Raw genomic sequence first — 23,004 nt, 5'->3', positions numbered from 1 at the left:
GTCACACCACTACTCATCCATTTGCATCAGCAGTAGCAGCAGTCAGGCAGCGCAAAATAGGTTTCGCAAGAGAGAAAAGAGAGTGAGGTTATATATGATTTGCCGCTGTGGGATGAAGTCATGGGTAGACGGGAGTAAGGAAATGAAGAGGAGGATGAGCAGGAAGTGGAGGAGAAGGAGCAGGAGGAGGAGGCCGAGGCGTGCAGAAATTAATTAAGATCGTGCGGCTCTCGTCACCATCTCCGTGCTCTGCGCCGTGCCAGAAATCTATAACTTATAACAGTGTTTTTTTGAGCGGTTTACTTGTATACCGATCGAAGTGAACCGGCGCTTGCGTCACGCTGAATTAAGCGCCGCATTATGTAATTCCGAGTGTACACAAGGAACGTAACTTAAAAGTTGAACCAACAAACAACTAGTCCCTGATTAATGGAATTAAGAATGTATTAAACACACACAGACACACACACACACACACACACACACACACACACACACACACACACACACACACACACACACGGTAGCTCAGTGGTTAGAGCGCTGGCTTCACAAGCCAGAGGACCGGGGTTCGATTCTCTCTCTCTGGAGATATTTGGGTGTGTCTCTCTCTGTTCACCTAGCAGTGAGTAGGTACGGGATGTAAATCGAGGAGTTGTGACCTTGTTGTCCCGGTGTGTGGTGTGCTTGTCTCAGGCGTATCCGAAGATCGGAAATAATGAGCTCTGAGCTCGTTCCGTAGGGTAACGTCTGGCTGTCTCGTCAGAGACTGCAGCAGATCATACAGTGAAACACACACACACACACACACACACACACACACACACACACACACACACTCTCTCTCTCTCTCTCTCTCTCTCTCTCTCTCTCTCTCTCTCTCTCTCTCTCTCTCTCTCTCTCTCTCTCTCTCTCTCTCTCAGTCTCTCTCTTAAAGCACATGGATTTGTTATGGCAGTGCTCCAATAGAAGGAAAGTATTCAATGAATGATTATGTCACGGTCTTGACAATTTGGAATGACTTCCTTATATCTCTGTGGTAACTGAATGTTCTCATCAGTTTTATCAGCTAAGCTGCCACTCAATGAGTTGACTCCATTCTCGTCTATTGTCATTGTATGTGTGATTGAAGCAGCTTTGGTGATAACCACTGCGATGCCAACTCAAGTTTTCTGTCAGAATTCTAAGTCCTGCAGTCACTATTCTAAATGTACACTTGATGCATCTTGCTCTAGTCAAACTGTTATTAAAACATTCTTTTCTGAAAGTTCTAGTTCTTGTTTTGGGTGTTCTGAGGTCCTTCAGGACCACCACCACCACCACCACCACCACCACCACCACCACCACCACCACCACCACCACCACCACCACCATCATCATCATCATCATCATCATCATCATCATCACCACCATCACCACCACCACCACCACCACCACCACCACCACCACCATGAACTTACTGCTGGTGCCTGGGGCAGCTGTTTGGCTGAGTATTGAGTGAGCAGAGTGATGACAGTGAGTTGTGCCACACCCACTCACTGCACTGCATAGCGCTGGTGCGGCAACAATTATCACACATAAAGGAGCAGTGATCCAGAATGTTTGAGTTAGGAAGGGTTGAGAAAACGCAATGTTTAGTTGAGCAATTTGGTGACGAGTTATAATTTGTGTGGTCGTGCATACTAAAGTGGGTTGAGTGGGAAGGGCGGCGTGCATAATTCCCACGCCCGTCACCTTATCGTGGAGGCCCTATAGTTTTGTAAAGCTAGAATTAAAAGCCTCTTTTAGCATGTGAAATGAGAAGAAATGTGTGTGTGTGTGTGTGTGTGTGTGTGTGTGTGTGTGTGTGTGTGTGTGTGTGTGTGTGTGTGTGTCTGTGTGTTTGTGCGTGTATTGTAGAGCCCTAATCATCTAAACAGAACAGTTTAGTATAAGGTAAAAGATGTATAAAACCTATTCTTGTACATTTCTAGAACTTTCAAAGTGTAAGTCTTGTAAGCTTATGGTAACAAAGACACCCTAATGTTTCCATGTTCACGATTCTTAGGGAACGTTCCAGAGAGAGAGAGAGAGAGAGAGAGAGAGAGAGAGAGAGAGAGAGAGAGAGAGAGAGAGAGACGTAGTGTTTAGCATGGTGTATCAGTATACCAGTGGCAGGAGGTGAAGTGTTTCCTTTGGTGCCTTTGACAGACTGGACCTGCGGGAGGGTGAAGGGCGCAAGGAGATGATTGACCCCAGCATGCGGACGCGCCTGAAGCCTGACCCGAGTGGCGCTCGCCTCACTCTTGATCCATCGCGAGGCTCTGACACCGCCACCTACAAGTGCAGGGTGGATTTTGAAGTGTCCCCCACCCGCTCCACCCTCGTCACGCTCACTGTGTACGGTAAGGAGAACAAGACTAGTTTTCCTTCCTCCTCTTCTCTCTATGTATTTATCTTTATTCATTTATTTCTTGTGTAAGAGAGCTATTGGCCGAGACCAAACTAAAGGTGAGATGCGATGTCAGAAGCCGCTCTTGTAATTACCTGCCGTGAATGTTGTGACGCCCTTCAGGAATGAACATACACAAGTCGTCTCTCGGTGATGTCCTGGAAGTCTTCAGTCAAATTAGGACATTTCCGACACCTCTAGAAGAGAGAGAGAGAGAGAGAGAGAGAGAGAGAGAGAGAGAGAGAGAGAGAGAATGTTCTTTTGTTTAAAAAAAAAACTCTGTTGCTTCCATCAGCTCGAGCAACAAATCTTCAATAGATGATAACCTCTATCACTATCAGGGCAAACATCCTTGATATAGATGATGATTTAACTGAATATTAAAAGGTGCAGGAGCTCGCCACCGCCGGCGCACCCCGTAACACCCCTGCGTCTTATCATCTGCGTCCTCTTCAAAGGGTGTGCGTTGAGCGGCACGGGGCGGCGAGGCGTGACATAGCGACGCCTGATGACCCGTGGCACGAGGTCACGGCCGCGGCGGGAGGGGCCAGGGAGGTGATTTCCTCCTCCACTCAACGCCAAGTTATCGGAAACGTGTGCCGGAGACATGTGGCTTAAGATACTCCAGGTAGAGGTGCGATATGAAGGAGAATATATTGCCCCGCTCCGCCAGCAGACCAGGATGTCGATAGATGCGCCACCAAACCCTCAAACTTCCTCGCTAATATTATGTGATGACGCTGCCCAGCTAAGCTGTGGGAGACGAAGAAGGAAAGGGAGAGGGAGAGGGAGGAGGAGGATCTCGGCACCACCCACCATACATACACACGCACCTCATTTAATCTTCCGCACCAAGACAGTTTATTTATTCATATGCCGAGCTGTGATTACTACTGGGATTTGTAATGGATAGCATCCGGAGCTTCCATATCTTCCTCCCATACATAGATGAAGGTAACGTATCTCCGTGTGTCATGAGGCACCATTCATCAGCTGTGTTGCTGTGTTGCTGCTTTTGATGGACACAGCACGACACTCATACTGAAGGTCTCTCTCTCTCTCTCTCTCTCTCTCTCTCTCTCTCTCTCTCTCTCTCTCTCTCTCTCTCTCTCTCTCTCTCTCTACCAGGTGAAATCGTTCATAACAAATAGAAAACATTAAAGAAAATTTTTGGTCGGGTTTAACTTAATTTGGTCTTTTTTCTTCCCAGGATGAGGATAAGGAAAGATACTCGCGTTGCTTAAACACTCTTAAGTCCGTGGCAGCATTTTAAGACACTTTTATCTTTCCCAGGAGCAGCGTTTCTCTAAAAAGAATATAATGCATTTTTCCGCTGCGTTAATCTCTCCTCTTTTAGACCCGGGCGGTGCAGGTGAAGAGCGAGGCCGGAATATAAAGGCAGAGTAGAACTGGGGTGCTTACTGTTGCCGCGAGGGGTAATTTTTGACTCACTTTTCCTACCACTTAATGCCTCGACTTCAGGGTAATTGTAAAGGTTCTCATAGTGTTTCGCTACATTGCTTTGTACTTTTTAAATATTCTTCCGCCACATTTGTTAGGTTATGGATGTTTTTTTTCTCTCTCTCTCTCTCTCTCTCTCTCTCTCTCTCTCTCTCTCTCTCTCTCTCTCTCTCTCTCTCTCTCTCTCTCTCTCTCTCTCTCTCTCTCTCTCTCTCCACTGACACAGAGGGAGTAATAAGGCGTGGGAATACGAAGCTGGCTGGGTAGTAAAACACACGCCTGCAGCCATCACAGTGGTTCACGAGGCTGTGTACAAGGCGCAGGTAATGAGGTGCGGTGGGTGAGCGTGGCGGCGTCTGCGTGATGGTGCTGGATACATTTAAGTGCCCTGTCTCGTGTTCAGAGATGCTGCCTTCTACTTGGGCTTTTCTCTTTCTGTATGGAGTATATGGAAGTTTTGGATGTAGTGATAGGCAGCTCATTGTCTTAGTGAGGTAGAGGCTAAAGATTCACGGTTCAATTCTCCTTTATAAGTCTTCAATATGTTATACTCAGCTTATATTGTTTCCTCTCTTTTTCGTTTGTTTAATTCTCTCTCTCTCTCTCTCTCTCTCTCTCTCTCTCTCTCTCTCTCTCTCTCTCTCTCTCTCTCTCTCTCTCTCTCTCTCTCTCTCTCTCTCTCAAAAAGGATCTTCGCCATGCATACAGATTTTTGTTCACTTCACGAATTTTCTTCTTTATTTCCATATCCGCTGTTTTTTGTACCAAAGAAAAACATGAAACCTTCCTCCTGTGTGGGTAATAACTGCCCGTTGCTTGGCTGCGTGGGTCGCGTGTGGCTCATTCAGGACATCAGGACACATTCAGGACTTGCTGTGGCTGGACACGTTCTGCACATCTCCGTGTGGCTCAAAATGGCGAGTTTTTCTTTTTGGTGTCAGTGTTTGGAGGCTGAGGTGGTACTGAGGCGGCACTGTGGCTCAAAGGGAATCATCACAAATGCTGCCGCCCACACACTCCACCACGGGCTTCATATATAGTAGTACCACCTACACACACACACACACACACACACACACACACACACACACACACACACACACACACACACACACACACACACACACACACACACACACACACACACACACACACACACACACACACACACACACACACACACACACATCAACACTTGATAGCACAACGCACACATTCCTCCACGTATAAAATGCATCATTGTGTTTGTGTAATTGAAATAGCATTGTGCCGCCAATGCATTTATATGCATTGAGAGGGAAAGGTTTGGCAATATGTAATTAAATCAGGAATGTAAAAGGTGGTGTCGATAAAATAAATAACTAGGTGTTCAGTGCGTGTGGGAGGGGTTGGAAGGGGTGGGGGACATGGGAAGGCGTGGCACGTCTGTTGGTGTATTCACCGGCTGGTTCTGCCTGGTAGGGGATGATCCTGGCAGCTGTTTTCCCAGTTCTCACGTAGCATTTAGTTTACTCTTGGAGACTGAGGGAGGAAACGAGCTGTGAAATTTGTTCCTTCTTTGTGTCGCAGTCACGTGTAATATTGTGTGCATTACACAAGAGTGATGACTGAAAGAGTGGAAGCATACGCAGCTCTCATTGGTTGCAGCGTGATGCCATGTAAGTGCGAGGCAGTCTGTAATCTTGCTGAGTGGGACGGACCTCCGGGATTGGGAGTGCGTGGCTCCAGACCTGTGTGAAAGTGAGTGTTCACCTGGAGGTGGCTGTGTTTAGTATGCCCGAATACGAAGCTTGTTATGATTTGGGTTTCAACTACTCATACTTAAAAGCTTTGGTATGATGGAACAGTCTCTGACGCGACCATTCTCCCCACTGGCCGCACACCAGCCATGTATCACCTTGCAGTGCTTGTAGTCTGCTGAAATACTCCTCGTGGCTCCTTTGCTTGTCTCTGGAGGACTCCATCTAAGGCTGTGGTTTGTGGGATCTTCCAGGAATTATATTATAACCATTCTTTATTGTAGGAAGGTATGCTTTGCCTTGCCTCGTCTCCGCCCCACCTGCACTGTACAAGTGAAAACTTTCGTGCTATGGTGCCGACACACAATGGTGGCACACACACACACACACACACACACACACACACACACACACACACACACACACACACACACACACACACACACACACACACACACACACACACACACACACACACACACACACACACACACACCTCTATAAACAAAGGGATGGATAGAGAGGAAGGGAGGAACTCGACATAAATCTCTGTGACTTATGTTGTGGCAAAACAATTGTTGAGGCACAGTATCCACGTCAGCTGGTGTGGAATGCCAACACGCGATACGCACTCTCTCCTCGCCCCTGCCATTGCTGCCTCGACGACACACCCACCACTTTAATGCTCACACGCCTGGAGGAGAGAGAGAAAAGAATGCACCACCGCCACCACTACCACCACCACCACCAGTACCAACAACAACAACAACAACAAGACCTCTTGGACAATTTCTCTCTTACCGCCTGACGACATACACTCACCTACCGAGGACACACCACGCTTCTCTCGTTCGCCTCTCGCTAATCCTTCACTCAGGGAAGGAATCCCCCTTGTCTGTCCCGGACACTGGCTGGCCCGGAAGAGCCTGTCACCTCCCAACAGATACTAACAGGATGGAAAGGGCATTCCTTGTGAAATTGATGGCCCCTCGAGACTACCGCGCCGCGTCCAGTGTTCTGTGGACGTTTGGGTTAGCTCGCCAAAGTGTCTGTGGCTTAGTCATTTTCTTTCAATTTCGTATGGTCCTTTCCCTTACAAAATAGATAAATGAAATGGAGAAATAAGTGAATGAAAAATCAAATAAGACCTGTCAATATTCGCCTAGTATATATCTTTTGATATTACGGTAGGTATTTGAGGCAAACATGAACGTTGCTATGTGATATATCTTGAATTTAAAGTAGGAAAGAAGTTGCTAGATTTTTTAAAGCTCCCTTTTGATTTGGCCAAATATTTCCACACCACAGCACAAGTTGGCCCCGCCTCGTGCCTCATCTAAGACACTAAGTCAATATTGCTTCTCCTCTCAGGCCTTCCTTCTTTCCTTTCCACCTAATTTTTAAGGGCTACTTCTTAACTTTCATCAGATGCAAGGCGGATGATTAATAGTAAAAATGTAAATACTGGTAAATGATAATTCTCTCTCTCTCTCTCTCTCTCTCTCTCTCTCTCTCTCTCTCTCTCTCTCTCTCTCTCTCTCTCTCTCTCTCTCTCTCTCTCTCTCTCTCTCTCTCTCTCTCTCTCTCTCTCTCTCTCTCTCTCTCTCGATATATTATATTCCCCACCATCTCTTCAAGCAGTAGAGTTTTTCTTCAATGTTCCCTCTCCCGTCTGTCGTCGAATCTGGTGGCGCGTTATGGCAGCTTCCTTGCTCTTCTACGCGTCTCTTGCTGAACCGTAAAGCACCGTCATGAATTCCCTCTAGCTCGTCTGTCTCCTCCTTTACCCATTCAGCAAAGCCTCCGCCTTGACGCCACCCGTCACTAAGGCCCACTTGTGGCCGGGCAGCTCTCCGCCCCTCCGCGCCTCACCTTCACGCTCGTCTCAGCCGTCTTTTTTTCACTCCAGGCAAATATTGGTCTTTTTTTTTTTTTTCAGACTGTAAGCATGAAGAGGCTTTGAAATTTCGTAAGCAAATATTTACTGTGTGCGTACATACGTGTGGATGGATGAATTATGGACGCAGGATGTAGGCAGCTAAGAAAGTAGACAGGTCACATTTTAGGTACGTGAGGGGAACACGTTCCCATCGAATGATCCTACACACATTGAGTCACAGCTCTGCACAACCCGGTCTGATGATCGTAGTGTGTCGAATTCCTTTGAAAAATACACAGGGAAAAGTTGTCATTAAACAGTTGATACTATTGGAATTTATATTTGGTTTGCATTTTTTATAAACTTTTTTTTTCAAGTGTTAGTGATAATATAATGTGTATGTGTGTGTGTGTGTGTGTGTGTGTGTGTGTGTGTGTGTGTGTGTGTGTGTGTGTGTGTGTGTGCGTTTCAGGGAGCGTTGTCGTTGTCATTCATGTTGTTTTTGGTGGTGGTGGTTGTGGTGATGGTGGCGGTGGTGGTAGTCTCTTCGGTGTCGCTGCTTTTTCTTCAGGGTTTAAATGTGTGGGAGGAAAGGTGCAGACAGAACAGCTGCGGGCAGGAAGGAGGGAGAGAGGTCGGCCAGCGTGCAGAAGGAGCAGAGAGGGAAACCAGATTCTGAAGTAGAAAATTAATATGAGAACTTGAGACGCAATCAGAAGGGGAGCATATGTTTATGGAGCTATTATGTTGCGCGCTTCACTCTCAAATTATAAAAGAAAGTGAGCTGGGGATGCACGGCACACTTTCCTGCTTCGTGGCGTGCTGTGAAGAGGCACGATTTGTTACTTAACCCACGTGTGTTCTCTCTCTCTCTCTCTCTCTCTCTCTCTCTCTCTCTCTCTCTCTCTCTCTCTCTCTCTCTCTCTCTCTCTCTCTCTCTCTCTCTCTCTCTCTCTCTCTCTCTCTCTCTCTCTCTCTCTCTCTCTCTCTCTCTCTCTCTCTCTCATTAAACAGACCAACAGATCACACTCATTCTTCAGTAGCAATATTATATCACCATTAGTACATGCGGGCTCTGAATAAATACTGGCACGCGAAGGTAAACACGTGATGCATCTCCGCCACCCAGGATCTGTCTGTCTGATTGGAGGTACTAATGAACGGGTGTGTTATAATGCCCGTTGTGATTAATTGCGCGTCACTGTTGCTACATAATTTACAGAACCAGAAAGAGAGAGAGAGAGAGAGAGAGAGAGAGAGAGAGAGAGAGAGAGAGAGAGAGAGAGAGAATGGGGGAAAGGTATAGAGTATTCTGGCTTCCTTTCGTGATTCACTATGAGCAACCTAACATTCAAGCCACAAATAGTAGGAGTCACGGTTTACTTGTCCTCTGCCAGTGTTCATCTTCAGTAAACACAAGACAGTGGGACAAAATAAATAACTGTTAGTGTCTTGCAGTGTTTCAATGATGCTAAGATGGCGTCTATGAGCTGAGAGTCCCTTGTGTTGCCTTCGTGGTGAGCAGATTGTGGCGTGTGTGGAGGGGCACTTGGTAGCCGCGACGCAGCCCAGCCCCCATTGCTTCATTAATTAATTAAGCCATCAGTTATCCCCGCGTGGCGTCACACAGCAGGTTTTCAGTGTCTGATACGTTTGATTGGCGTGGCCAGAGAAGCAAGCACATATAACATAACAATGCTAATTCTAACCCTGCTCTGTTCATACTGCTCTGAAAGGCTTTGACCGGCAGGGATCAGTGAAGGAAGGCATCGCAGTGTTTATTGGGTTTTGTTATAATGAAGCATAATAATGAGTGTGTATTCAGTAGCTGTCCCAAATACAATGAAATACTTTACTCACACGTGAACTGCTCTAATAGTTGAAGTTCGGTTATGCTAACTAGGTACTGATCACTTGCAATGTAATATTTTATCTATTTATTTACTTATGTATTTTCATTTATTTTCTTAAGTAAAAAAGGAACAGTTGATGAAAAGTTGTATTGTGCTGGGAAGCGATACACCAACTATTACTTCTCTTCATATGCGATTTTACCACGACAAAGTTTTATGTTTACCGAAGAGTATTGTTCACAAACGAGCAAAGTTGTAAGAGGGACGCGTGAAGTTATTATTAGTCTGTTAACACTTCAATGTCGACAAACACTAATAATCGCAAATGGAATTGTTCGCTTCTGCTCCAAGAAGGCGAACACAGTGACTGAGAAGTCATTTAGCGAATATCATGCAGCAGAGCCATGGCGGGGAACAGTGCAGCTGACACACTAGTGGCGAGGGATCCGTAATAGCAGTGATATCAAACCATGCAGTGATGCAACATGCTAGTGTGAGGGAAGGCAAGCAAGAGTCACATCAACTTTTCTTGGACAAATAAAAAAAAAATGATAATCTCATGATGCAATTTTGTTATGAAAGGAGTGCGAATGACCACCACGCTGATAAGTTAGCAAGAAGCACACCATGCATAATGAACACAACGATGAGTGAGTGGACGGGAGTGAAAGCCTCAGAGACAGCAGAACACTTACTACTTCAATGAAGGCTTCCAGCGCTAGATAAGATACAACAACGCTTCAGCTGAGCATTATCTTTATGAAGAATAGACTAGTGTGTAGCAGGTTCACAGTGGCGGGATTTGACACGCTGCTGGCACTCTCGCGAATAGCAGGAACTGTGTTTGTTATATGCAGATGTCTTTTGAAGCATTTCAGGGTAAAATTTCAAGTATTGATTAGTGAATTATGGGAATTGTGTTCACCTTTGCTTCACACACACACACACACACACACACACACACACACACACACACACACACACACACACACACACACACACACACACACACACACACACACACACACACACTAGTGGAGAGAGATTATGCAGAAAAGAGAGCATCAATCCTGACTCCAGCATTATGTAACCCTCTCCTCCCATTGAGTGTCCCTCACACATATGTAATCTTTCTTGTCCTGACGCTGCTTCTGTTTCACCGGATGCTCTCTCCCCAGGATCCTTCAAGCCCTCCAGACTACCCTTCAACTTGTCCTTACCCTTTCCCTATTCAACCCACCCTTATATGCTCACTACCCGGCGAGTTCATCCCTCTCAATGTCCATCCACACCAGGTCTCCTCCTCCATCTCTGTTAGTCTTCCTTAGCTGTGGCCTAATCATGTTCTATCACCCTCAAGGAATTATTACAACTGTCCTCATTCCTTTAACACCTTCACGTCATTGCACTCAGCTTTTTTTCTTGCCACTGCACCTTTTCGTCCCAGTCAGCACTCCAGTGACGTCTTCCTCTTCCTCCTCATCCACGTCAAACTTTTCTCCTTGCACCATTCCAGCAGTTCTTTTGCACCTCAACATACATTCTTTCTCATCTCTCTAACCCTCTCTTTCCTCCGCATGCGTTCTTCACACCGGCAAGTCCTCACGCCTCCTCGTACTGTCGGTGTCCTCGTCACCTCCCAGCGGACCGCTCCTCTCCTTCGTGATCTTCAATGCAAGCCAGAGCTTGTGTGTTACTATTCTGCGCCTTTTCCGGCGTGTTGCTTCCCAGTGCCTCGTGTTCGGCCCCGATGACCTGGAGGGCTCTCGAGGCTCCTCACTCGCTCCCCGCCAGTCTTCCGCGCCCTCTCGCATTGACCCAACACTGGTAACGAGATCCCATTATGTGCCCGCCCGCCTAATAACCTCGTTATGTCCTTAAAGTCTTGTAATTATAACTGGAAAGAACAAACCCCCAAACGTTGGTTTAGTCCTCATTAACATTGTTCTCGCGGTGCAATTATCAAGATCGAGGCTGCCCGAATGACACCCCTTCTCCGGAGAGCCTCATTAACCTCTTATAATTACCACGAAGCCCAGGTAATAGCACCGATGTGTTTTCCACGCTAATTATGTCTTCACCTCCCTGGCCAGACGCTCACCCGGCGACGTGATAACGGCCACGAGAAGAGGGCGGCCACGGCGAGGCAAGGGTGATGATGACTGCATGGCTGGCTTCACCACCTCACCACACACACCTGTGCTTACGTCTTATACACTCATAGTGCATTCTGGCAACAACCAAACTACACACCTGTGCTGGGCGGCTGGGAGCATTAAGGTGCTGCGCTGTAGCTCACTTCAGTGAATGGTCGATGAAAAAAGGCAGGGTATAAAATATATAAAAATAAAATAAAAAAATCCGGTAGAGGGATTAAGTTATAAAATAACGCGTTAGGGAGAGAGAGAGAGAGAGAGAGAGAGAGAGAGAGAGAGAGAGAGAGAGAGAACACACACACACACACACACACACACACACACACACACACACACACACACACACACACACACACACACACACACACACACACACACACACACACACACAGAGAGAGAGAGTTCCTGGCTGGGATAAAGAGGAGAGTCTCAAAAGAAATATAGTTGTGCCTCATTTTCTTTTCTTTCTTTATGAGGTAGAATAATGTGTCCTCGAAGCCAGGTGGCTTTAGCGCTGAGCTGGAAAGTGTTCAAGTTTTAAAGAAAGCACAGAAAGTGTTGGAATTTTGAATGTAAGCAAAGACTAGACCGCTGAGGGCTTTATGTTGTGGGCTGTTGGTGTAGTGGCGCGCGGCACTGAAGGTGGAATGATGGAGGCTGACAGAAAAGCACAATAGATCAGATCTGAAGTGGTGGAGGAAGTAGAAGAAAACTGAATTTTTTTTCTTAACTATTTAGTACTGATTACTTAGTGAGTGAGTTTAGGGAGGTGAAATATATTTGTGTTACAGATTGGGAATGTTGTATGCACGTATTTCTACTGTTCTACAACGGAGCAGATATTTTCACCGTGCTTTCAGCTTCACCTGCATAACACTCGTACATATTTGCCCCATCCTGCATTCCTCTCTTTCTTCTTTACTTACGACATTCCAGTATTTGAACACATGCAAACTCCTCGCGGCTTATGTGAGGCTCGAGACGCTGAGAAGGATTGACTCTGGAATTTGTGTAGTATTCTGTGTTGTTCCTCGTATCTTCGTGTTTTTATGTACCTTGGTTCCATGTGACTTGTGGGTGGAGGAAGCCAGATCGGGAGGCGCTCGCGTGCATGAAGTCTTGCATGCGTCTGTGTGTTCATTGTTTGTAAGGGAATGTGACAGTGGAGAGTATTGGAATTTTGTCGAGCGAGACTTTGATATGTGTAAAGAGAGTGAGGGAAAGATTCGTATCCCTTCAGGTTTTCACTCACATGCTGTGAACATTCTCCAGAGCCATAAAGAAATAACCCACATCTATTTCACACTGAAAAATAGCCACGCTGCTCAGGTAACGACCCGGACGCTTTTATGTGCGTGTCATCTGTGTGTGGCATGCAACAAATGAGGCGTCGAGTTCATTTCACAACTACTGCATCGTTAGCAATGTTTTTCCTTTCAGTCTCGTGTATATCTCATTTGTTTGAAGTTTTATCCCATTAGCTTTAGTCTGCGTTCGTCCATTTGTGTGTGTGTGTGTGTGTGTGTGTGTGTGTGTGTGTGTGTGTGCACTACACTTGTCCTCAGTCTGTCTCAAGTTGAGTTGATTTCCCGGCTGTCCTGGTGCTCTTCCGGGAACAATTAGAGGTGAGTGATGAGTGCCGCGCCTCGACCACTAATGCCTTGGCTGATACTCGCTGTTGCTGTCACTGTTGTTGTTGCTGTGTCTCACCATAAACATGTCATCGTTATAGCTTTGTGTGTGTGTGTGTGTGTGTGTGTGTGTGTGTGTGTGTGTGTGTGTGTGTGTGTGTGTGTGTGTTTATGTATACTAAACTATGAAACGATAGTCTTCCTATAGATCATTATACACACTCACCATCCTCATCACCACTTCCATATACCTATGAGCCACACACCACATCACATATAGACCATGTCCACACTCACTCCACTACACACCACCCCTGCAATACCCAGACACTGCCACACGCCACTAGTCACCAAGCCCGTCCTTCCCCGCAGTGGTGCCGCAGCGACTGGTGCTCCTGGACAGTAGTTCTAATCCTGTCCACGGTGGAGTGTTGAGGTCACTGATCGAGGGTGACCCGCTGACCCTGTACTGCATCGCATCGGGGGGTGAGTACTCATTGTGTGTATTGGGTCTGTGATGGGTGTGTTGGATGTGTAATGGGAACTGGGACAGTGTTCGTTACTGTATCAAGTATTGCATCGGATGTGGGCCCGTATTCACAAACGCTTTGCTCTCTCAACATGCACGACTGTCTATCAAAAGCATTTCGCCAGTTAACATTGTAGAAATTTTGTCAATCTAACTCTAGAATCACAAAAACACATATGAAAATCAATGTAGCTTCAACAAGGGCCTTTTGAAAATAGTGGATGTGAGGTTAAAAATGTTGCAGAATACGGGCCCTGAGAGTGTGTTGGGTGTCAGGTAAGTGTTGCGTTCCATCATCCATACCCGCCCTCACGCTCCTTGCCTTCCCATCAGGTCCTATCAGGTCATCAGTAGTTAGTTACCTTAATTGGGGAGGTTTTCTTTTTTGGTGCTGTTTTTGCTCCTGATAATTACTCTAACTTTACCTGCGGGACGAGCAAAGTTAGCTTGGCGTCCTCCTAAATCTTGCATAATAACACTTTATCTTCGCTCTCCGTTCCCACATCTCCTACACGTTCCTCTTTCGCCCTCATTCTTCCTTCCCCTCTTTCTTCCCTCCTAGTTTCCGTCCTCAACTTTTCTCATTTTTCCCACCCTTCAATTGACCATTTTTATTCTTTCTTCTTCTTAGTCGTCAACTGCATCCATTTTCTCCCTTTTCTCTTATTTTCTTTCGTCTCTTAAACTTTCTCTTTTCACACACACACACACACACACACACACACACACACACACACACACACACACACACACACACACACACACACACACACACACACACACACACACACACACACACACTAGTATAAAAGAAATTAATTTATACTTTTGGGTGTAGGCAGATGAACATAATCCTTTCCTAGTGGAGAGTGATCGAGCCAAGCCTTCAAACTGCTGACCATTGTAATTCATTTAATTTCTTTATAAAATGTTTCAAACTCTTCTCATTAGGAAGTTTTCCTGATGTCTATTTAATCACACTCCCTTTGTACGTGTGCGTTCGCTGGATCGGATCCCGTTAAGGACGATCTGCTGGGTTACTAATTTCTTTCTAAACTTTGTCTTGATATTTTTTATTGGAAGACAGACGTTTCAAGCTGGTACGATGAAAAAAAAGTAAAAGACATTTTGCTATAATCTTGTATTAAAAAGTAATAAACAAAATTCCAGCTACTAACTTTTCTACAAAGTCTCTTTTAGTAATCTTACACAACTGCCAACAACAGGAAGCGAGAACACACCACCGCTTGGCTCCTCAGCTGTTAGGTGAAGCTCCCTCAGCATGTTGCTTCCCCTTTCCTGTACTACTTCATGAAGCCTTGACCAGAAATACACCTGCCGGAAACACTCCATTTATACCTTACGTCTTATCCACAACGGGCTGAGCTGAAAATTCTATTCTATTGTTCCACCAAGAGAGAGAGAGAGAGAGAGAGAGAGAGAGAGAGAGAGAGAGAGAGAGAGAGAGACGCGCGCGCACACACACACACACACACACACACACACACACACACACACACACACACACACACACACACACACACACACACACACACGTGTCAGGTCTCATTATTCATTCAGGTTTAATATACGACGTAAAATTCACTGGAAAAAGAAAGGGCACATTAAACTTTATCAAATGGAGACACGTGTGGAAATTTGACAAGGAAAAATTAGGCCAGTGATGAAGTGAATAAATTGTGACATGAAATATTATAATAAAAAATGTAAATATAACAAAGTGTGGGAACACAATAAGGATGAATAAGGCAGACACTGCAAAGAAAAAAATGTCTGTAAGGAATTCAGTCATAAACATTAAGGAACATTAATGTAAATTGAACAGATAATTATAAGGGAAAAGTAACGTCATGGATCCACACACACACACACCAATATAACGTTTTCCTACCCATACACTATAGCTTTTCCTCCTCCTCCTCCTCCTCCTCCTCTTCTTCACAGGGCTGGTGTATATTATGAATCTTTGTTGAATATGTTAATGGTAAATCATCATATATTTAGCACAAACACTACTACCACCACCGCCACCACCACTATTACTAATACCTCGCTCCCGCCACAACACTGCACAACTAAAACGTGAACGGTACAAGGTGAAAAGTTTATATTGGAAAGGAAAATAATTGATGCTCTGTTTAGAATCGAATCATCACCATTTAACGCAAAGATAGTAATACATTTTACACTCGGAATGGGCAAGGGGAATCGAAAATTAACGTGCAATGCGATTCTTGTTCCCCTTGTGCGTGAAACTATTTCAATTCATCCGTATATCATATTGATGACATTTCAGATTACTGCCGTATTTTGTAAGCGTCCCCTTGCTAATCGGATTTGACTGTTGTCCCACAAATTACTTGATTAATCATCATATATTGCTTTCCCTCCCCCTTTGAGCAAACACACACACACACACACACACACACACACACACACACACACACACACACACACACACACACACACACACACACACACACACACACACACACACACACACACACACACACACACACACACACACACACACACTGATTGCTGCGCTTCCCAGCATCTGTTTCTTAATTCAGAGAACCTCCCGCCACTGCCAGCGCTGTCACGTTCTGCCACTTTATATTGTTTTTGCACGGAATTCTCATGAATAAATCACATTTTTTTGCGACTAATTAAACTTTTCTTTCCCTTCTTCCTTTTTGCGTTCCTGTTAATTCAAAATAATTGTAATTCCTTTTCACTCCTCAGTCTTCTCCTTATAGTAGGTGGTCACCTTCCCTTTCCTTGTCATTTACATATTCATGCGTGCTCACCTCCATCCTCCTTCCCTTTATATTTGCACTTGATCCTGCTCTTTCAACGCTCCTTTCTCTCTCTTCGTTTTATATATCTGTTTTATTTCCCTATTGCTACAAAATGTCCCCATTGTTTCAGCCTCTCTTTTTCCTTCCTTAAAAAGAAAAAAAAAATTTATCCGAGGTCAGCATTCCTTGTTTCAGCGTTCCTTTTTTTTTTTTCTTTTGAAGTCAGTCCCGACGGTCTCTGTTTAGTTAGTTTTTCCTCTTTCTCTTTACCTCCCCTCCCTTCCTATCCTCCTTCCTGCCTCTCTTCCTTCCTCTCATCCCTTGCCTCTTCCGTTCCTCTCACCCCTCAGTCGTTCATCTTTGACTTCCCTCCCTGTCTCCTGTCCTTTCTTCTCGTTGACTCTTCTAATTCTTCCTCTTATCTCGTTTTGCCTGTCTCCTTTCTTTTTGTCCATTTTTGTCTTTCTTCCCTCCTAACTTCTCATCCGGCATCGTTTACCTCTCTCTCTCTCTCTCTCTCTCTCTCTCTCTCTCTGGTAAACTCGTCACTACTCTCCCTCTCTGTCTCTCTCCGCCAGGTCGGCCGCCGCCAGAGGTCACGTGGTGGAAAGGGACGCAGTTGTTGTCTAACCGAAGCGTGACGGTGGGCGAGGACGGCACACTGCTGGCGTCTCACGAGGAGGGCGACGAGCAGGTGCTGACGATGGGCGTGGGTGTGGGGGTGCGCTACGTGCGGACGGTGCTCAACATCCCCGCCCTCACCAGAGACTACGCCCGCGCCAACATCACCTGCCGGGCTTCCAACAACAACATCACTGAACCACTTCGTGCCTCCCTCTTCCTCGAGCTCTACAGTGAGTACCGCCTGTGTGTGTGTGTGTGTGTGTGTGTGTGTGTGTGTGTGTGTGTGTGTGTGTGTGTGTGTGTGTGTGTGTGTGTGTGTGTGTGTGTGTGTGTGTGTGTGTGTGTGTGTGTGTGTGTTATTATTTGCATTTCGTTTTGCCGTTCATATTTTATTTTCTTGTTTGTTCTATTTTTTCTTTTGTTTTTCTTGTCATTTTTACTGTTCTTTCCTGCCTCCTCTTTCTGCATTTTACTAATCATTATGTTATTGCTGCTTTTTTATGTGTGTGTATGAGGGTGATTGGAGACCGGGGCGTTGCTACAAGACTACAAGCATGGTCTTGTTTGCTCTTGTTTCCACCGCACCAGTATATTCATATTTTGTATTTTTCAGTGCCTTTCGTTAATGTATTGACAACAATCTATGTAAGGTTTTCAGCGTAAGTTGTTCATGATTCCAAGGTGAACGGTATTAGCTTAGAAGACAGTTTTCATGAAATATGTGCGAGAAGATTTCAAATTATAGAAATAGAACAGTAAGAATATTGACACGGCTGACTCTGTGTGTCAGTGTGCCCACTGCACATGTGTAGGCCTCTCTCTCTCTCTCTCTCTCTCTCTCTCTCTCTCTCTCTCTCTCTCTCTCTCTCTCTCTCTCTCTCTCTCTTCTTTTCAAATAGGAGGAAAGACAGACAGAAATCTGCTCCATTCACTTATTTATCTTGCACTGAGGAGCAGAAAAATTAAAGTTATGAAGAGACGAGTGGTAAATACAGATACTTTTAATGTTGTACTTTCTATTTGCATATTCAATATTGAATGAAAAGTAAAAAGGAAAGTCTCACTCTTCTGGTGAGATTTTGCGAAGTGAATTTCTGATTCTGGCTGGCGCGAGCTGACCACTGCCTGCACGCCTGCTGGATTACGTAGCAGCACGGCAGCACCACGGCAGCACCATGGAGAGGTGGAGATATGTTGTGCATATTATCTTGTGTTGTTTATAAATTTTCATGATAAAAGGAAATCACATTACAGAATATATGAATAAGTAAGTAGATAATTAAATGATAAATGAGCTGGCCTGGAATGGCCCCCAGCAGAATGTCAGCAGCTCAGTGACTCGCTGGACACGCGGAAGTAATGTTTGACCATTATTCATAAAACTCTCCAGGCTGCATACATAATGAGTACATTATATCATTCACATTGTAATTGTTATCTAAGTGGAATGATGTTTCTACCAGAGAGAAGGTTAGTCACTATGTCCCGGTCTTATCTTTCTGTTTCCCTTCCCGAACGTAGCGCTGGGAATGGGAGAGTCTTGTGTGTGTGTGTTTCACTGTTTGATCTCCTGCAGTCTCTGACGAGACAGCCAGACGTTACCCTGCGGAACGAGCTCAGAGCTTATTATTTCCGATCTTCGGATAGGCCTGAGACCAGGCACACACCACACACCGGGACAACAAGGTCACTACTCCTCGATTTACATCCCGTACCTACTCACTACTAGGTGAACAGGGGCTACACGTGAAAGGAGACACACCCAAATATCTCCACCCGGCCGGGGAATCGAACCATGTGTGTGTGTGTGTGTGTGTGTGTGTGTGTGTGTGTGTGTGTGTGTGTGTGTGTGTGTGTGTGTGTGTGTGTGTGTGTGTCAGTGCGTCAGCCTTTGATGTGTGATGTGTTGGGATGTCAGTGTGCAGCGCGTCCTGGTGCAGTGCTATGAGGGCTTCTGAGGACGATGTACCTTCCTTTATGGCCTCTTGACTGACTGTGGACGCTGCATCTTTAGGACACACACATTTGACAGGCGCTGGATAAAAGGAACTTTAGCGTAAGAGGATGACTGCGAGGGCTGTTGCTTGGCCTACCCGATACTGTTAAGCCACCGCTGCTGCTGCCGTAGTGTTCAAAGCTTGGTAAACACCCTTGTCATCAGTCAGGCTTGATGTAGTCACCGTCATCTTGGCCTGGTCTGGCTGCTCCCCTTCAAGAGGCGACCCACAACCACCGCCACATTGCGCGCAATGTGGCAACCAATCTACACTCATGAATGGATGCATGAATTGACTCATGTTAGTTGTGTATTGCAATAGTGTAAACATCCACTACTGACACCACGAGTCTATTTCATTGCTCATTTTTAAACTAATTTATTCGTTTATTGTTCATTATTTCCGATTGCATCATGTAAAAGGTCTGTTTGTCATCGACCCTTGGCCCCGCCTTGGAGCTGTTTCCGCTCTGTACTGCTAGAGAAAGAGAGAGAGAGAGAGAGAGAGAGAGAGAGAGAGAGAGAGAGAGAGAGAGAGAGAGAGAGAGAGAGAGAGAGAGAGAGAGAGAGAGAGAGAGAGAGAGAGAGAGAGAGATGGGGGAAGAGATTAGCATAAGATAAGTCCACCATAAGAGGCTTAAATGGTTAGGAGGTCTAGAGAGTAGAAAAAAATGTGTACAGAAAGGAAGATGAAAGAAAAGGAAATGTGGAGTTACAAAGGAAAGGGAAAAAATGCAGAGGGAGAAAGAATTGTTCAATCAGTAAAAGAATAAACAACGCATGAGAATACCAAAAAAAAAAAAAATATTGTGTAAACAGAGGCACAAAGAGAGAGAGAGAGAGAGAGAGAGAGAGAGAGAGAGAGAGAGAGAGAGAGAGAGAGAGAGAGAGAGAGATGCCTTGCAGGGGACAACGACAGCACTTGGCAACGTTGTGAAAAATGTGTTGAGTGACGGAAGGGGAAAGGAAAGGTGTCATAGAGAACGAGAGAAGAGTGATATGTAAATAAAAAAAAAGAATACAAAAACTAAAACTGGAAACACGTGGGACTGACTGTTAAGAGTGACATGTTGATAGAAACACGGTGCTTCAAAAAATAAATAAATAAGAAAACTTTAGAAAATGAAAACAATGGAGGAAAGAAAGATGACGCAGTATTTCAGGTTGATGTAATCCGTGACTCCTGAATTGCCGTAACGCTAAATGATTAACAAGGATTTTAGGATTTCTGTGTAATGATTGTGCTATTGGCAGAGTTGTTTAACCTGTTGAAACGCTTCTTGCTGTTGTCTAACTGTGGGCTTGTGTTGGACTAATCTATGTTATGCTTGGCTAGAGTAAAGTGAAAACACAATATGGTGCCAATCTGGTGAGGCTCGCTTCGCATCACGGTACGGACTAGGGAGAAGTTAAGGATGTGTGTTCTCACTCTTGTTTGGGATGAATCTGTAGTGTCAAGATGGCGGTACAGACATCCTCCCTCATCTGGCGTGACTGATGCACTCCTTCCCTTCGTCAGTATTCTTGCTTGACGTGTTTCAAACAGTGTAGCGAGCAGGGCGCGCTCGCGCCCCCTTGCTTCACAGTGAGTAATGGCGGCGGCGTGCACGGGAATGCCTTGCTCTGCGCCCTTTTACCAGTGCCCGCGGCGTCCACATTTTACTTGCAGAACATTGCTTGTCGTGACCAGGCCCTCGCTGCCTCCTATCTCTGTCCAACTTAAGGTGGGATTCACTCCCGGGATTAACAGCGCCGCCCCCACAAGCCGCCCCGTGTCACCCCGCCCCGCGCCGCCCCGCCCCGCACCGCCGCCACCAAAGCAACAGGAATTACCCAGGGAACAAAACAAACAAATAAATAAACTAGATGGTTTTATATTTAATGGCGTTCATTATAGACTATACGCTTATCCTTATATTTTGCTAATGAAACACGGATTTCCATTCTCTCTCTCTCTCTCTCTCTCTCTCTCTCTCTCTCTCTCTCTCTCTCTCTCTCTCTCTCTCTCTCTCTCTCTCTCTCTCTCTCTCTCTCTCTCTCTCTCTCTCTCTCTCTCTCTCTCTCTCTCTCTCTCTCTCTCTCTCTCTCTCTCTCTCTCTCTCTAACTAATAATGAAGTGCAGTAAGGAAGCATCTTGGACCTACTGTGCTGCACGTCACCATTGTCTGAGGAAAATTTATCGTGTGTGAATAATGAATCACATAGGAGGAAAATGTCATAACGCGCCATTTCAACTTTATCGTATCTTTTTAGGAACAACGATCAACCAAGAAGTTTAGGAGTGGTTTGTTTCCCAGAGCTTTGAACGGTGTGTGTGTGTGTGTGTGTGTGTGTGTGTGTCTGTGTGTGTGTGTCAGTGGCTGGAGGTAGGGAAAGGGCATGGACAGACGGTCGAAGGAGAGTTCCGCAAACAAAACACAGGCAATGAGACGCTGAGTTGTGGACGCATAACTGGTAGAAAGCTTTTAAAGTTGCTTCAGCGAAAGTCAAACGGGTGGGCGTCCACACACACACACACACACACACACACACACACACACACACACACACACACACACACACACACACACACACACACACACACACACACACACACATTTCCCTGGCACGTTTCATTCTGTACCTAATTTTCATTTGCTTTCATCCTGAATGCCGCGACACGCTGAGCCTTTCGTGTCCAGCAGAGGAATGTCCAAACCTTTGAGAGAAGCTTCAAAACTTTCACGGCCATTAACTTTAAAATGACATAAAACATCATTTCATGGTTATTTTGACGCCTATTGAGCCGGTGAGGCGAGTTTGGCTCATCCCGACTTGAATTTTTGCTATTAAAACTTTTCGTTCAGCAATGGAGGTCACTTGCAGCGCACAGAAAATCCCTAGACACCAACAAGCCAAACATTCGCCGGAAATGTTTCGAATCGGATGAGCCGCTCCGTCCCTCTCCCCCATTCTCCACCCAACTCTCTCTCTCTCTCTCTCTCTCTCTCTCTCTCTCTCTCAGGAGTAATCGTGGAAAATGAAGGCGTGAGTATATGGAATGTGTGTGTGTGTGTGTGTGTGTGTGTGTGTGTGTGTGTGTGTGTGTATAATCGTTGTTGTTATCATCAAGAGTCCCTTTAGCCCTCGTGGCTCTATGTGCGCAGAGACCTTTAAGTTGGTGTCCTCCCTCCCATAGAATTTTTTTTATTTTTTCCCCTTTACTGCAAACCAGGCAAATAAACCACACTGACGAGCGACCCAACCAACGCCCACCACTCCTCGGAAACGGCTTCTCTGCGAACAAGGTCATTCGTTCCCCTCCGCTCCCCACTCACTACTCCCCACTCCCTGTTACTTACAGCATCACTTCCTCCTCCTCTTTACTTCTCTCACTCACCATCACTACCTCGTATCTCCACCTCCACCTCTCCTTTACTTCATCACAGCTTCCCATCTCAGTCCTTCCATTTCTTCCTGTCACATACCTCCCTCCTTTTTCCTTCTCTCTTTCCTTCCCCTCCCATCCTTCACCCCCACCAACCATTCTCGCCTTCCTACAACTGTAAACATTTGAAGCTCATTAACTTAGGCATGCACGGCCACTGTGCCCCAACATTAGGTCGCCTGCACTGTTTTCCTCCTCCTCCTCCTCTTCTTTGTCCTTCTCTCCACCGCCACCACCACCACCACCACCACCACCACCACTCGCTGCCATTAGGAACAACCAACACCTGTGGCAGAGTAGGTCTCCATGTGACTCTCCCTGCGCCTACACACACGCACTTCTCGTTCTTTCCTTGCTAGCATCTGTCCCCTTCAGTACTCGCGTGCACTGGACAGTTACTAAGGAACACAGCCGCCATCACCACCACCACCACTACTCTCCCTATGAATTAAATAC

General features: G+C 45.7%; 1 protein-coding gene across 1 annotated transcript in view; it reads left to right on the top strand.

Moving 5' to 3' along the window:
- Positions 1-23,004, top strand: part of LOC123503644 (hemicentin-2-like) — a 232,601-nt gene that overhangs the window by 168,138 nt on the left and 41,459 nt on the right. The window contains 3 exon segments of the mRNA XM_045253578.1: positions 2,191-2,384; positions 13,523-13,636; positions 17,080-17,355. Coding sequence (XP_045109513.1) covers positions 2,191-2,384; positions 13,523-13,636; positions 17,080-17,355 — 584 coding nt within the window.

This window comes from Portunus trituberculatus, chromosome 14 (assembly GCF_017591435.1).
Source record: "Portunus trituberculatus isolate SZX2019 chromosome 14, ASM1759143v1, whole genome shotgun sequence".
In the NCBI taxonomy this organism is placed as follows: domain Eukaryota; kingdom Metazoa; phylum Arthropoda; class Malacostraca; order Decapoda; family Portunidae; genus Portunus; species Portunus trituberculatus.
This window is presented reverse-complemented; position numbering and strand designations above follow the sequence as displayed.